This window comes from Passer domesticus, chromosome 1 (assembly GCF_036417665.1).
Source record: "Passer domesticus isolate bPasDom1 chromosome 1, bPasDom1.hap1, whole genome shotgun sequence".
In the NCBI taxonomy this organism is placed as follows: Eukaryota; Metazoa; Chordata; class Aves; order Passeriformes; family Passeridae; genus Passer; species Passer domesticus.
In genome coordinates, this window is record NC_087474.1 from 130,460,673 (window position 1) to 130,475,564 (window position 14,892).

A 14,892-nucleotide genomic window follows, 5' to 3' on the forward strand; every position below is an offset into this window, starting at 1 on the left:
ACAATACATTGTGAAGAATTACCAAGAATGTGTATATAGAAGGGAGAGCTTCCCCATGTCAGATTAAGTTTTGTATACTCAGTGACAATTCAAGAGACAAATTCAGCTGTCACAAAAACACTGACAATAAATTCTTTTGTGTACATACTCATATATAAACATATATGTACATTAGAAAGATTTTAAATCTGCATAACATTTGATATCTACATGGCTTGCAGTCTACTATGGACATCCTCCTGGAATTGCTAGATGAAGGAACATAACTACTCTGTGTTCTCAGTCTTTACTGCCTAACCCTTGTATCTGGCATACTGTGTTCTGACTGAATAGAAAATATTAGGATTCACTGGACTAGGTGAGATTGGGATAGAATAGAATATTTCACTTGAGAGGGACTTGCAACAGCTATCTAGTCCAACTGCCTGACCAAATCATCGCTAATCAGATTAAAATCTTGATAAGCATTTTCCAAATACCTCTTAGACACTGGTAGGCTTGGGGCACTGATGCCCTCTCTAGGAAATCTTCCATGTTCAACCACACTCTGGTAAAAAAATTATTCCCAGTGTCCACTCTAAACCTCTCCTGACACAGCTTTGCACATTCCCATTCAGCATATCTCTGGATATAAGAGAAAAAAGATCAACATCTCCTTCTCTCTCCCTTTCCTGTCTTCAGAAAGCTGTAGAGAGCAATGAGGGCATGCCTCAGCCTCCTTTTTGAATGACTGTCTTCAAGCTTCCACTTCACCATTACTCATCCTTCTAAATCTTCCCATAGAAATGTGCTGCTTCAACTGGCACCATCATGGTCTTCACTCTTCTATCACCTTGACATAATGCTCTTCCTCAGTGCAGCTGTGCTGGTGACATTTAATGGTGGCCCTTAATGCAGTGGTCCATGTTTGACCTCTTGGCTATGACATGGCTTTTCCTCAAATATGTCCTACTGTTGATACTATTTGCTGAAAGGCTGTCACAGATACACTATGGGTTTCACTAAACCGTTGACAAACTGTAGCATGGGACATCTGCAAAATGAAGAAAATGCTGTTTTAATAATTTTAATCTATAAGGATTGTGAGTGAATGTAATCTGAGAATCATCTGCAAAACACCTTTCTGTTAAAGAGAGAGTACAACTAAGGATTTGTAAGCTGCAATGTGTCTTATACTTTGTGAGATGCTACCCAGGTCACTCCTTGATATATGTGTGCATGTGTAAGTGAAAAATAAAATAGGATAAACGAGATAGCTTTGTCTACCTTCACCTTCAGAGTGGATGTAACATCTCTGCATATGACACCATTATATTGCTGTTGCTATCCTAGCATCATATCCCATCGGTGACACTGTGGTATATAAAGTGAATAAATAAATCATTTATCCTTTTAGAATAAGATGGAGCAAATTATATTTGGAATAGAGAGAGAGAATCTGAAAGTGACCTATGTCCTCAGCAAGCGCAAATTATTCCTAAAATTATCCTGCAGCAACTATTCTTCAGGCTCAAAATATTTTAGAACTTTTATATTCCTTTGATATTTCCCCTCAGCTACAGACTGGGCAAATACCAAAGTGGATGCAAGATTAAAATTTTAAATTACTTATCAAAGAATTTGGAGTACTAGATCTCTTACTCAGCTTTGAAATTCTGATGTAGATAACTCATTGATATCTTAATAACTATTTTGGGATCATTTCAAGCTCTAAAGAGTTCTGTAGGGTGGGTCCATAGTATTTGACAAGTCAGATACCAGGCATGTTCTTTGTTTTTTTTATTTATATTTATTCACATTCATGTTGTTGAAGTTGTAGCTGGTTCTTCTGAAAGATGAATAATATTATAAGCCAAAAACATAACTATGATGACAATCAGACCTCACAATAATTGTCTGTTCTGTGTTACGCCAAAATGGGAAAAAACCCCAAAAACACAACCCTCAAATAACTTATAAAAGAAAGCTATATATGCTGTATTTTAGAGTGGAGCTCAACATAATGAATGACCAATTTAACTGAAAAAAGAGGCAAATTCAATATGTGTAAGAATCTCCTTTCTATAGAATGCCTGGGGTGGTCTAAGTGTCTAAAAATGTGAGTAATGAAAACAGGCTTAGCCTGGATTTCCCACAAAGACCTGTACTTAAGTTTCACCTGGCATGATTTGTTGCAGCTAATCTTACCACCTTGCCTAATAAGTGTGCCATGAAAACCTGTTATTAATTTCTGGTACTGACTATGCTTTTCTAGTGTTTTGTTTAACCATTTTTTTAGGACAAAGTGAAAAGTCTAAGTGCCATAAATTTGCTTGCTGAAGGTGATAGTTGGTGCTGGGTTTGAGCAGGGTTTGAGATGATACCTTTGGTCACCTTAGTAGAAGCCTTTGTGCTATATATTTAGTCTCATGATTCACAAATTGTTCTGAAAAATTCTTTCACATTAACCAGTTCAAAGGCCTTGGTTGGCTCTGAAGTTTTTGGGGGATGGGGGAGGGAGAGAGGAACATGACAATGTTATAAGCCTTGGTGTAATATCTTGGAGTTGTAGAGGACTCTGGACATATTTCCATCATGTTACCTAGGTGTTAAGCAAAAACATTATTTCTTTTTGAAGAAGCTTGGTAATATACATTTATACTTTAATATACATTTATATTTTATGACTGATTTTTAGATCTGATCCATTTCTATTTATTTAAAAAATAAAAAGCCAGCATTCTCTATCAAATAAAGTAATGCCACAGTGTTACAAAGCTTGCCATGTCGAACATGTCATAATTTTATATTTTAGGACACAAGCAAACATTTCCCAGTCATTACTCATTAAGCATTTATGAAGCACTTAGGGATGGGTGTCAGCAGAGCTGGTGTGGTAGTGACTAGCAGTGTTCTCCTTGGCACTGAGGGTGTGTTCCAAGAGAGGGAAGCTCAGTCTGTGCTAGTACATGGGCGTGTACCTTTGTAAGGCAAAGATGAGATTGCCCACGGGTGTGCGGAAAATTTCACACTGCTTCCTGGGTAGCAAGTTTCTGGCAAATAAACCCTCTGGCCTGGAGGTCTTTGAGTTTACTGTAGTAAAGAGGCATTCTGGCTCAGCTCCTATGGTTTCTTTGGGGTTTTTAGTATGGCCTCCATGCATATCCTGTCCTATATGTGCCAACCATCAAGAGGCAAACAGATCAAAATGTGTGTTGCCAGCATTCTGGATAAATATGACAGAATATTGACAAAAACAGGATGCCTTCCAAATATGTCCACCACAACTCACTGTAATTGCAAAGCAGGAAATAGAGTGGAGGTGTGTTCTCATCCATAAAACATGGGAAAGAAGAAAAAATAAAACCTTTGAATTAACATGTTTTTCTGGCAACCTATATTTCTTACTAAGCTGGAAAGGTAAAAGGACATATTGCTACTTATTAAAAGAGAGAACCAAAACTGTTTCAGTGGTGATAGTAGTTTAAGATTTGTTTTTATTTTCAGGAAGACTTTTATGGAAATAACCTTGATTTTATTAGGTTGTGCTGTATTTTATACCACAGTCAGAAAGAATGATTGCATTTAATATAGAGAGCTGAACAATTAACAGAGTTAATAGTCTTAAAGATAAGATAGGAATGCTTTCTGTATGTGATCCTGAGGTCATCAGATTTAAAGAAAAAAGTAAGAAAATCACATGAACAAAACCATTATTGTGTAGCTTTCTCTTCACAATTCCTGCAAAATTTACTTTGAGAAGTTATTTCTTACTCAAATTTACAGTATCACTTACATCAAATAAGTGCTTAGCAGTTTGACTAATTACACAGTTTTAAAACTTTTGCTTACTTTAGGCTGATATTTCTTGGCTATCAGTAGTTGATGACTTGACTTAGACTCTTTTATACTACAAGCTGCAGTGTCATTCAGAATTTGAAAAACAGTGCAGGTGTCCAATATGAAAAGAAATCTCCTGTGAGGGAGTCTGAATACTAGTGAGCAGTATAAAGCTTGAACTGACATAAGACCAAAAGCCGTTCATCATTAGCTTCTTTTGTCAACTGCTCTAATTCCAAGACTGCATTCTAATCCACCTAAGGCTGAAAGAAAACATATTAATATTTTACTATAGTGATTTAGTGTACATTAATTGTTCATGATGTACTTCATGATGCCAAAAATCCCCCAGAAAGCACATTTTTATGAGTGCAAGATTTGACTGTAAGAAGTTTCCTTAGCAAAACATGAAAAAATAATATAAAGAATCTCTTTCCTATAGCATACATTTTTCCATATTAAAAAATCAATTGAAATGAGTTTTTATATGACAGAAGTATGAAGGGTCAATTCATTCCCTCTCTTTAGCAGTCACTAAGGGACCTGTTTTGGCAGCATTGAAGAAGTTCTGCTAATAGCAGAGGGAATAGCAGGATTTGATCATGTCATACATGATATCTTCCATTCATTCCCTTATTTTAAATTTACTTATATGTATATGCCAGAATGTTGTCAGGGCTGGCATTTTGAAATAAAAAATATGCAATGGATATGTTTGTAAGCATACAATTTTGGTATTAAAAAGCCAGATAATATTTATAGAACATATTATCAAAAAGTGTACAATGAAGAACAATAGATAATTCTAGTTAACATGTAAGCCTTTTTATATTACGCTAAGTAGCATATTAAGGCAATGAATCACTTTTTATGTAACTAGTAATTAGTTTTATAGCAAATACTATACAAATACAACAAATGGTTGTAGCAAATACAACAAATACTGCTACAGAAGAAACTTTCCAAACTGAGCCATCAGGTAATATAAAATTATTCCATCTCATGATGAAATTACAGTGATTTCCTAAACAATATTGGCTGTCAACAAATAGCTTTTCACTAATCTTAATTTAATATACTTATTTAAGTAAAAGAAAGAAATATTAGCTGTGTTTAAACACTGTGAAAACTTGTACACTTCCACTACTGTGAAATGACACTTTCTGAGTATTTTTTTCCATGACTGTAGGCAGTAAATATTCTAAAATTTCAGTCATATTCTTAAATATATTTAAAAATTACCATATTTTATATTATTTGTCTTCTGCCATGTATAGGACGTATTTGTAGTCATATCAGCTGCTCTTTTTAAGAAGTAACTTTTGCAGTTTTTTGATATCTCATTAAATATAATAATGGATGAATGGTTTAGAGAAAAATGAATAGCAGTAAGTTGAAAAGGACAGCCCCTGTGGAGACCTTCCAAAATCTGAGGAGAATTTGTGCAAGCAGTAACACAACTGTAAATATGCTTCGGTTTAGGGATAGGTCTGTGAATTATACAAGAATCCTGTTGTCATAATTATGTTACTGGGCTCTGCTGGAGTCAGGAGGAGAACTGGCCTGAGACTGCATCTACGTGTCCACAAGGAGACGGGATGATTTGTGACTCTCAGGTAACCCTGGGGACATGGATATTAGAAGAATAAATTTTGAAAGGCTTTTTTTGTAGGACTTTTAGTGTAAATTTTTCTCCTTCATTGGTAGCTTGTCTATTATCAATTGCTTTTAAAAATATTTATTTAGTTATTTAATCAAGAAGTTAATTTATGGTGCCCTTTTACAGCTACTTTTACTGAATAGGAACTGCAGACATTTTTTCATTCAAATATGCATTTCAATATTGTATACACAGTTACTAGTGTTTCTTAATTAGGTATAAACTGAGTAGTTTTCTTATATATGTAATCGTTATGTAACTATTTTTAGGAGTGCAAAGAGTAGTTTTCTGTAAAGAATGTATTGAGAATAATAACATATGAAATTCTGCTATCCAACATTTGAAAGCACCAGATCAGCAAGTGAAATTCTGCTGTTCAGCTATATATTTGGCACAGATTCAAGCAGCTTTACAGGAGGGTTTTTAACTGGGTTTGTATGTCTACCAGCTGATGAGCTGTGGACCCACCCAGAGATTCTTCATTACAGAGGCGGTGGTTAATATTTCTTGGTGCTTGGAAATGCCATGCAGCCATCACATTTTGTATGAAGAAGGGTTAGAGCAGGAAGCTACTGTCTGAGGTGGCAGTGCCTGGAGCCATTGCAGCAGCACAGTATGTGATGGAGGGGATTTATGAACGGGCCTTGCTGCAGACTTGTGTGACTTGAAGCCTTGCCTAAGGATGCCTAAATCATTGCCAGTGGGAAAGAACATTACCAGCTGTAAAATGGGAGATTTTACAGCTGTCTTTTAAAATATGTAGGTAGGTGATTTGGGTATAGTTTGAGATAGTCCATAATCATATCACATTTCCTTATTGTTCTAAAGTGAGAGAGCAAAAATGGCATATGACCTTAGTTTCTACATAGAACAACCAGAGTAGTTTGTTTAGAACTGTTCGTACCACACATTGACAGCAAAATGTGCAAGGCATGAGGGATGGGAAGCTTCCTGCATGTCCTTGGGTTCATGCAAGAACTTGAATCAGTACAACTCCTGATAAGATTATTTCAAAAAGCATTCCAAGATTATCAGAAATGTTGCACTGTATCATAAAAGAAAAAAAAAAAAAAACCCAGGTAAAATACAGCATGCAGAAGCAGTTTTCCAGCTCCTCCCATTGCTGCACTCAAGTGACACAGTTATAGTTAACTTTGGATTATCAATCACTGTGAAACAGAATGGGAAGGTTGTACATTTGAACAGCTTTTTCACTGCCTTTGCATTCAATGATGCGGCTCTCAGAACCAATACTGGACATGGAAATGGCAAACTACAGTGAAGTTTTAGATCCAACATATACAGCACTGGAGTTCGAAACTATGCAGATTCTGTATAATGGCAATGGTGAGTTCTGCCCTTTGAGGCAAATTCGAGCCAGTTAACAGAAAAGTGTAGTAATGCTATAAGGTGTTAGTTAAATGTTTTATTAATGGAGCATTTGGGGGTTGTTTTGAAACTACAAATCTGCTCTCTTACACTTCATCGCTGACTCTGAGTTAGTAACATTATAATTCTTTAAGGAAAATAAAAGAGAGGTTATATATAATAAAGTAGCCGTACTGTCACCAGTCAGTTAATCAAAGGAAAAAAAAAAGGTCTATTCAGCAGTTGTTTTATTTACTGTAAGACGAATGAATAACTAGTATTGACAGTTTGGACATGCACGTATATTTTGTATATAACTTTCAGAAAGAAAGGACAAAATTATCTAGAGGTTTGTGGAAAAAATTAGCTACTGTTTCTTGATGCCTAGTTTCTAATTGTTGTACTCATATTTTTTTTAATTTAAGCATTATTAATCTAGCCTTTCTAGCTAAGTGAATATATGCACAAGAGAGATTTAAAAAGAATCACATTGGTTTTTTAGAGAATAATGTTTAGTTGAGAAAAAGTATTTACATTTGGCTAATGTAATACTTTAGGTAGATTATTTTATATGCAATTTTTGAGAATTTTTCTCAATAATTTATGCTTGAAATAGAAAGCATACCATTTCATTCTGCCATGTAGTAGTGACAAAAAAACCAAAAAGAATTGTGAATAAAAGTATCAAGCAAGTTAAACTACTCAAAAATGGCCTTTCAAATCTTTTAATACACTAAAAATGTTGGTTTATTGTGTCTTAAAGGATAATTCCTAGTTCTATAGTAGTATGTATTTTTAAAAGACAGAACTGATATAGAGTGATTTGCAGGAAAAATATTTAGCACCTGCCATATAGAACCTAATTAACTTTTTATTGTTGGGCTTTAAGTTTTATCTGAATTTCTGATGTCAAATTACAGCAAGCTTAGTAAACAGAAGGTTAGATTTGGTTATTGATTTAGGAAGAAAAAACAGAACTTTATGCACTAACTAAATTTGTAGTTGTCAACAATGATTATATAACTTCAGATGATTTCTCTGCTTTTTTGTTCTAATATGGGTATTTCATTGGTCATTTGCTTTTTGCTGAATAGCACCCTTTTGGATCTGTTAATTTTAAATAAAATGGGAAGGCAGATTAGGGAGGTTGTGCTTGGTTGCATTATGTGTTGGCGATAAAGCTGGTTAAATATCACTGTAAGTGATTAGCTTGATAATTATTAGTTATCAGGTGCAGCCTTTTTACGTTTAGAGTTTGTTTTGAGTTTAGCCTAAATATTTTCTTATAGCATTTATAAAAAAAATTGTGTTGTTACAATGCTAGTTTGGAACTGAAAGCTGCCCCTTATGAACCTTCCAGTCTATCTTTTCTAGCGGTTTAAATTAATTAGGAACATGTAGAGAAGTTTAACAAGTCATGTTCAGGCAGATTACACAGTTCTGTTGAAATCAAAGAATTTTTCAACACCACATCAGTTTTCTAGACATTTTGGTTCAGAACACAACTTATATTGCTGTGAAATATTTCATCATAACATTTAAATACTTTATTTTCAATTATTCTGCTATATGATGCAAAGCTACTAAACTCCAAAAGAAAGGTTTTTTTTTTTTTTAAAACAATTCTGTAACTAGTTTAAAAATAGTTTAAAATTTTCCAGTCATGACAATCGTAATTTTAAAATAAATTCTTTATGGAACTGAATTCTTACCTCTAAGATTTCTTTTAGTTTAATAATTTTTTTAATATAATTCCTATCAATTACAGCTCAGTAAAACAAAACAAACCAAAAGAAAACAGAAAGGTCACTTCTCTCTGTATCTGAAGAACTCTTTAACTTTTAAGCTCTGTGGGACACAATGAAAATTTTATAATGTATTGTATTTTACATTTCGGTTGGATCTATACAAGTATCATACATTATAGATCTATAACATCTATACAGTATGTACCAATATTAACAGTTTTACTGTTCATCCTGTATACTGTTCATGAACTCATGTAGTTGACTTTTGAATTCATTTTTGCATATCTGATTAATGTGGCACTCTTTTCTCTCCTGGACAAAACAGCTATAAATGCTTAGGGTATGTTTTCCTTCAGTTTAAACCAGAAGCAAAACAGAAAAAGCTATTTTGCAGTTGTTTCTTTGAATGTGTCTGTTAACATTGTGACTCAAAGAATAAATATACCTGGTTTGATTTCAGGTGAATTTATTCAGTAGTTGTTTACCATATTCAGTGACTAATTGTTAATCATGTAGCTAATATTCTGTGCAAGGAAAAACTTCACCAATGATCCTGTCAAAAATATCTTCAAGGAAATAACAGACATGTTAACAGTGTGTTAATGCTCTTAGCCTGTATTTTTGTTGTTTTGGTTTTTTTTTTAAATTAAGTTGTACAAAATCCATCTTTTTTCCTGTTTTTAATGTCATCAATATTTTTAAGAGAGTTGCCAGCTATTGCCAGCTTGTATGATACATGAGATCTTTACCAATTAAGACCGCTTTGTACCAAAGTTCCTCTTTATGTTAGAAGGAACATATGTGTAATTATAAATGCAGAAGTGAACTTTAATTTTTTGTTTAGACCACAATTATTTGTTGTTATGAACTTCATAAATTCTTTTAACATCTCTATCACTTTGAAAGTGTTCATGTCAGTAAGAACCAGATGTAATCAGATGGGTCATGCTTTATGAATCGTAAGTGGCAATTAAAAGAGAAAAGGCCAGGAAAAGCCTGTTTAGGTACAACCTCCTCATGGTGTGATTTTTGGAAGTCCTATCCATAACTATGTATGTTCTTGTCTCTTGTCAGACAGTTCAGGAGAAGCTGTCAACATGAATGCTGCTGACAACGGGGTCAGTAGTCTCTGTGCAATATGTGGAGACCGAGCGACTGGAAAACATTATGGTGCTTCCAGCTGTGACGGATGCAAGGGATTTTTTAGACGTAGCATAAGGAAAAACCACGTCTATTCATGCAGGTATTTCAAAAGTTCATCTAGAGGCACTAAATTAATGAATTTAAGCAAAAATTATATTTATACTTGATCAGAATTTTTCAGTTATGTCAGGGGATTTTCAGCTTTTTCTTAAGGAATGCTACTCGATATTACACATTCCAGAAACTATGTTCCAGGTGCTTGATGATATTGTTGATATCACCACATCACTCAGAAGCTGTTTCACTCCTTTATTTGTGATTACAAAAGTCATCTCCTAAAAAAAAAAAAAAAGGAAAAATGATCATATGAAAATTGTAATGCTTAACTGTTTTCTAAAATTCTTTCCTTATGAAGGTAGTTTCTGAATAGAAAGTGGAAGATTTATGAGTCTTGTTTTAGGGACTGTACACATCTGCACATACTCCCACCTGGTGTGACACACAGGTCTTTTGAACAGCCATTTTCCCCTGTCTGTCTGAATGGCAATCTGTTAATTTCCAAATGGTGCGCAAAACATCACACTGCACCATGTTTGATGAAATTATCTTTGTAGGCTGAGGGCTCCGAACTGTCCCTTTTGAGTCATGAGCGGAATATATGGAAAACTCAATGCATTTGAACAAATCACTGAAGGGGAATATTGGGTTTTCATGCCAAGATTTTGGTAGCGATGGAGCTACAAGAGGGGATTCTTGTGAGAAACTGTCAGCAATGTACCCTGTGTCTGTTGAAGCCAATGCCAACCAGCTCCTAGATGGCCAAAGCTGAGCTTTGCTATCAGCAATGGTGGTAGTGCCTCTGGGGATAATGTATTCAAGAAGAAAAAATAATTATTGTGCAGAAGAAAATTGTAGCCAGAGAAGAGAGTAGTGACAACATGAGAGAGGAACAGCTCTGCAGTTAGTGAAGAAGATCAGTGGAGAAGGAGGGGGAGGACGTGCTCTAAGTACAGGAGATTCTCCTGCAGCCCATCAAAGAGACCATGATGAGGCACGTGTCTCTGTGAAATCCATGGAAATCCACAGGGGAGCAGATATCCACCTGCAGCCCATGGAGGACCCGCTGCTGGAGAAGGTGAATGCCTGAAAGAAGGATGTGACCCCATGGGAAGACTGTGCAGCAGCAGGCTTCTGGTCAGACCTGCCCCATTGAAGGAGGACCCCACACTGGAGAAGGTTTTCTGGCAGGACTGTTGATTCTACAGGGGACCCATTGCTGGAGCAGCCCAATCCTAAAGGACTGCGTGCTGTGGAAAGCACCCATGCTGGAGCAGTTCATGAAGAACTAAGGTCATGTGAAGGACTAACATTGGAGAAGTTTGTGGAGAACTGTCTCTGTTGGGAGGGACCTGACAGTGGAGCAGGTGAAGACTGAGAGGAGTCCTCCCTTGAGCAGGAAGCAGCAGCAGACAAAACGTGGTGAACTGACTGTAGCCCCCAGTCTCTGACCCCTTGTGCTATTGCATGGGGTGACAATAAAACTATTATAAGAATGGCTTGTTACTGGAAATGTTTCCTACGCTCTTCTTTGGTTGCGTAATATTCTTAAAAGGAAACCTCTCCCTTATAGGCATCATATAGTGATATAGCATAGACATACTCCTAAAGTGGTGTGTTAAGAGCTGACATAAGTGATGTCAGGAAGAGCTATGCTTTTTCAGTGTGTTTATCTAACAAACACGTGCAAAGAAAAAAAGGCAGACATAGACAGAGAGAGGGGAAAATGGCTCATATGCATTTCCTTTAGGCACACCAGTAGATGTGCGTAATAGCCTGGGTAAGCTGCCTTGTAGTGTCATGCTCCATGTATTTCCTCAAGTCTTTATTTCATTGTGTTGGTTCCTCTCATTTCCTGTTCAGGTTGCCACATGTAGTGATAAAACATGCAGTTTGTTCATTGTTACCTCCCAGAAGGAGTAAACACTGCCAGACCAGGGTAATGGTTTTGCAGCTAAAGGGCTCCTCTATGGCAACAACATTTGTCTTTTTCTTTGATTGTCCTTTCCTTTATCCATTTGCAGCTTTTCTTCTTTTTTTTTTCTTCCACTTCCATTTGATGCAGCCAGTTACTGATTTACCTCACAAATCAATTGGGGTATAAATTATGTACATACCTACAAAATTTTCCACACTTGGCTATTCCAATGTATACATATGTTTATACACACACATATATTCCTAGAAAATTAGCAGGTGTAAAACACCTCTCAAAACTGATTAATAAAGAGGAATAATCAATACAACTGAAGAAAAAATTCTGTGGTTATAGACATTATTCTGACAGGACAGATTAGTTGTTTTCTTCTTTGTAATCAGGGTGCTACTTTATTAATGCTTTATATATTTACCTTTTCTTGTCTCTGATAGATTCAACCGACAATGTATTGTTGACAAGGACAAAAGGAATCAATGCAGATATTGTCGTTTAAAAAAGTGTTTTCGAGCAGGAATGAAAAAGGAAGGTAATGGAGTCATTTATTATTTTATATACAAAGAGAAAAAACCCCAAATTAGCTTTGAAATATAATGAAAATTCTAAAAAACTCCAGCAGAATAAACCAGTGGAAAGTCTGCCACAATGCCTTCATAATGGGAAAGTGATTTTATATTGAGGTGAAATGTATGCCTTCTAACTTTCAAGTGGGTAAGCAGTTCTAGCACTTGGAGCATTAACAAGTCCATGGATTTAAAGTGAATTTGCAAGTGTTTAATTCATTAATTCCAGTACCAAAATTAATTGATTTCTACATATTGAGCCATATGCTGAAATATTTCAAACCATGAGATTTTATTAAAATGTTTACCAAAACTGAGTAAAAAATCTCTGACTTTTTTTTTCCCCTGCCCTAAGTAATGGCAGGGCCAGTTTACTGGTTCTTCCCTTAAATTTAAATGTATGAAACATTTAAGCCAGACAAAGGACTGTGAAGTTGAGTGAAAAAGTAGTGAGAAGAGTAGCGGTAGCTATCAGTGGAGTGTGCACATTAATTAATAAAAAAATCTAATTTCCCTAGGGCTTAATATAGGAAAATTGTTACTTAGCATCTCACTGACAGATATGAGAAGCATGTGTCACAGTGATTCTTCAGTCATAGTCGAAGACCCAGATCGCCACAGGAGCAGAGCAGCAGTGAAAGAAGAGCAGTGCAAATATTAGAGGGTTTATTTTTTGGGCTGTTGTTTCAAAGACAATAATGATGTAGAGACAAAAGATACCCATTTCAAATACACACTCAAAACTGGTTTGTCACAAACTTTGCTACCTTTTTTGTTTGGAGCATGGTGCATCTGCTTGCAGGCCAGCCTGAAATGTGAATGCTTAGTTCTCTTGTAATGTGGCTATCATTCTTTTTGTCTCTACAAAGGAAACTTTTTCTTTATGCTATTAAGTATCTGTCCTGTAGCAGATACTGTTGGCTAGTGATCAAGTTATTGGTATGAGATAAAATGGATTTTTCTGCTTTAAGCTGTATGGGGATATTCTAAACAGTATTGCACAGGGTGTGAAATATGTTTGCCTACTAATGTGGATCTCCTTTAAGACACTTTGGCCTTTTGGAACTTGAGCCATTAAGTCAGTAACATATTGTATATATGTTATGAATCTCATGTGAAGAAAGGGAAAGATCTGTGAATATGCAGCAGCCCTAGAAGTTTTGCAAATACCAGAACTTTACAGACTTTCAAAACCTGGAATTAAAGAATAGTTTATCTCAGAAGGACATGTAGAATTCATCTAGTTCAGCTCCCGCTTAAACCAAGGCTGACATCTAGGTTCAGTCAGGTTGCTTGGGACCCTATCCAGACAGATTTACACAGTCTGTGAGAGGGGAGGTTGAACAACCTCTTGCTCTGCAAGCTTTTCCAGTACTTGACCACCCTCATTGGGAAGGGTTTATTTTCCTTATAACCAGTTAGAATTGTGTCCATTGGTTCTTGTCTTTTCATTATGCATCTGAGAAGAATCTGGCTCCATTTTCTGTATGCTACAGAGATGAAGACCCTCGCATCCATGTTGCTCCTTTTTTTTCCACATAAACAAAGATGCCTGTATCTACTTGTGCATCTTGTGGATTACATCTCCATAGCCCTCTGCTGGACACTACCTAGTTTTCCAGCATCTTTCATGTGCTGGGGAGCCCAAAACAGAGAAATGCTCATTTCCCTCTAGATGCTAATGGAGCCTAGTGCATGGCACAAAATTTTTAACCCACTTAACACTATTCTGCCCTACTCTGATCCCACTGCATCTAAGACTTTCAACATTGCTTTTGTTTGTTATAACCTCTCTACATGATCAGGGCATGTCTCATAGTATAGCATAGAGTCTATGACAGTTGCTCATGTTTTTAGCAAATCTCTTTCTTTTCTTCGGGACAAAGGTAAGAGAGGCTTCAGTTATTAAAAGCTTTGTAAGTCTCTTTGAGCAAATGTACCACCCTTCTCATGGAGTCTCTATTTAAGGCAATTTTAGCCTGAATTGACAATAAAGCTTAAGCCGCATAGTCTTGTCCAATAATCCAAAATTACATGTATGTAGAAGAAAATTAAAGCATCCACCTGTGGTGGTGTGTTCCACCAGTGATTTTCACTAGTGGTATATTGTCAGAATACCTTACTATTTTTGCAAAACTAATCAGTGCTGAATTTATTTAATTGCCTATGTTTGTTTCAGCATTGGATGTTTGTTTCAGCATTCTTTTACAAAAGGTTATATTTTGTCTTTCCTGTCTACAACATACTGTGTATTTATCACCACACAAGGTTTCTTCCTGTGACATAAATAAAAGGCCCATCAGTGAATGTCCCTGCAAAAAAGTTAGTACACCTCTGGAATAAACTGTGTGCATTGTTCAGATAAACCCTGAACCTACTCACTTCACATATGGGGTTTTTTTGTTTCTTTTTCTAATTGAAACCTCTTGTACTACTCCTAAATTCTGTAATGCAGATTGTTTCCTGCAATATAGCTAACATATCTTTGGGACTAAAGCTGCTGTTCTTAAAAGACAATTAAGTTCCTCATGCAATAGAAAGATTTCCATTAGCACAATTTTTTTCCTTCCTTTTTATTTTCCTTGGCCTAGTCCTGGT

At 35.8% G+C, this 14,892-nt stretch overlaps 1 protein-coding gene and 1 long non-coding RNA gene across 7 annotated transcripts in view; one reads left to right on the forward strand and one right to left on the reverse strand.

The window, feature by feature from the left end:
- The window catches only part of HNF4G (hepatocyte nuclear factor 4 gamma), a 62,006-nt gene that overhangs the window by 32,910 nt on the left and 14,204 nt on the right, over positions 1–14,892 (forward strand). For 4 of the 6 annotated variants that reach the window (XM_064389631.1, XM_064389650.1, XM_064389624.1 and 1 more), the window contains 2 exons: positions 9,670–9,838; positions 12,166–12,260. In XM_064389631.1, the coding sequence (XP_064245701.1) occupies positions 9,693–9,838; positions 12,166–12,260 (241 nt within the window). In that variant the 5' untranslated portion in view covers positions 9,670–9,692. Of the gene's footprint in view, positions 1–5,301; positions 5,436–6,618; positions 6,827–9,669; positions 9,839–12,165; positions 12,261–14,892 lie in introns of those variants that run through there. The other 2 variants (XM_064389639.1, XM_064389606.1) reach the window with 2 other exon arrangements.
- The window catches only part of LOC135281087 (uncharacterized), a 74,780-nt gene continuing 60,738 nt past the window's right edge, over positions 851–14,892 (reverse strand). The window contains exon 3 of the long non-coding RNA XR_010347865.1: positions 851–1,033. This is a non-coding gene — a long non-coding RNA (uncharacterized LOC135281087). The remainder of the gene's footprint in view (positions 1,034–14,892) is intronic.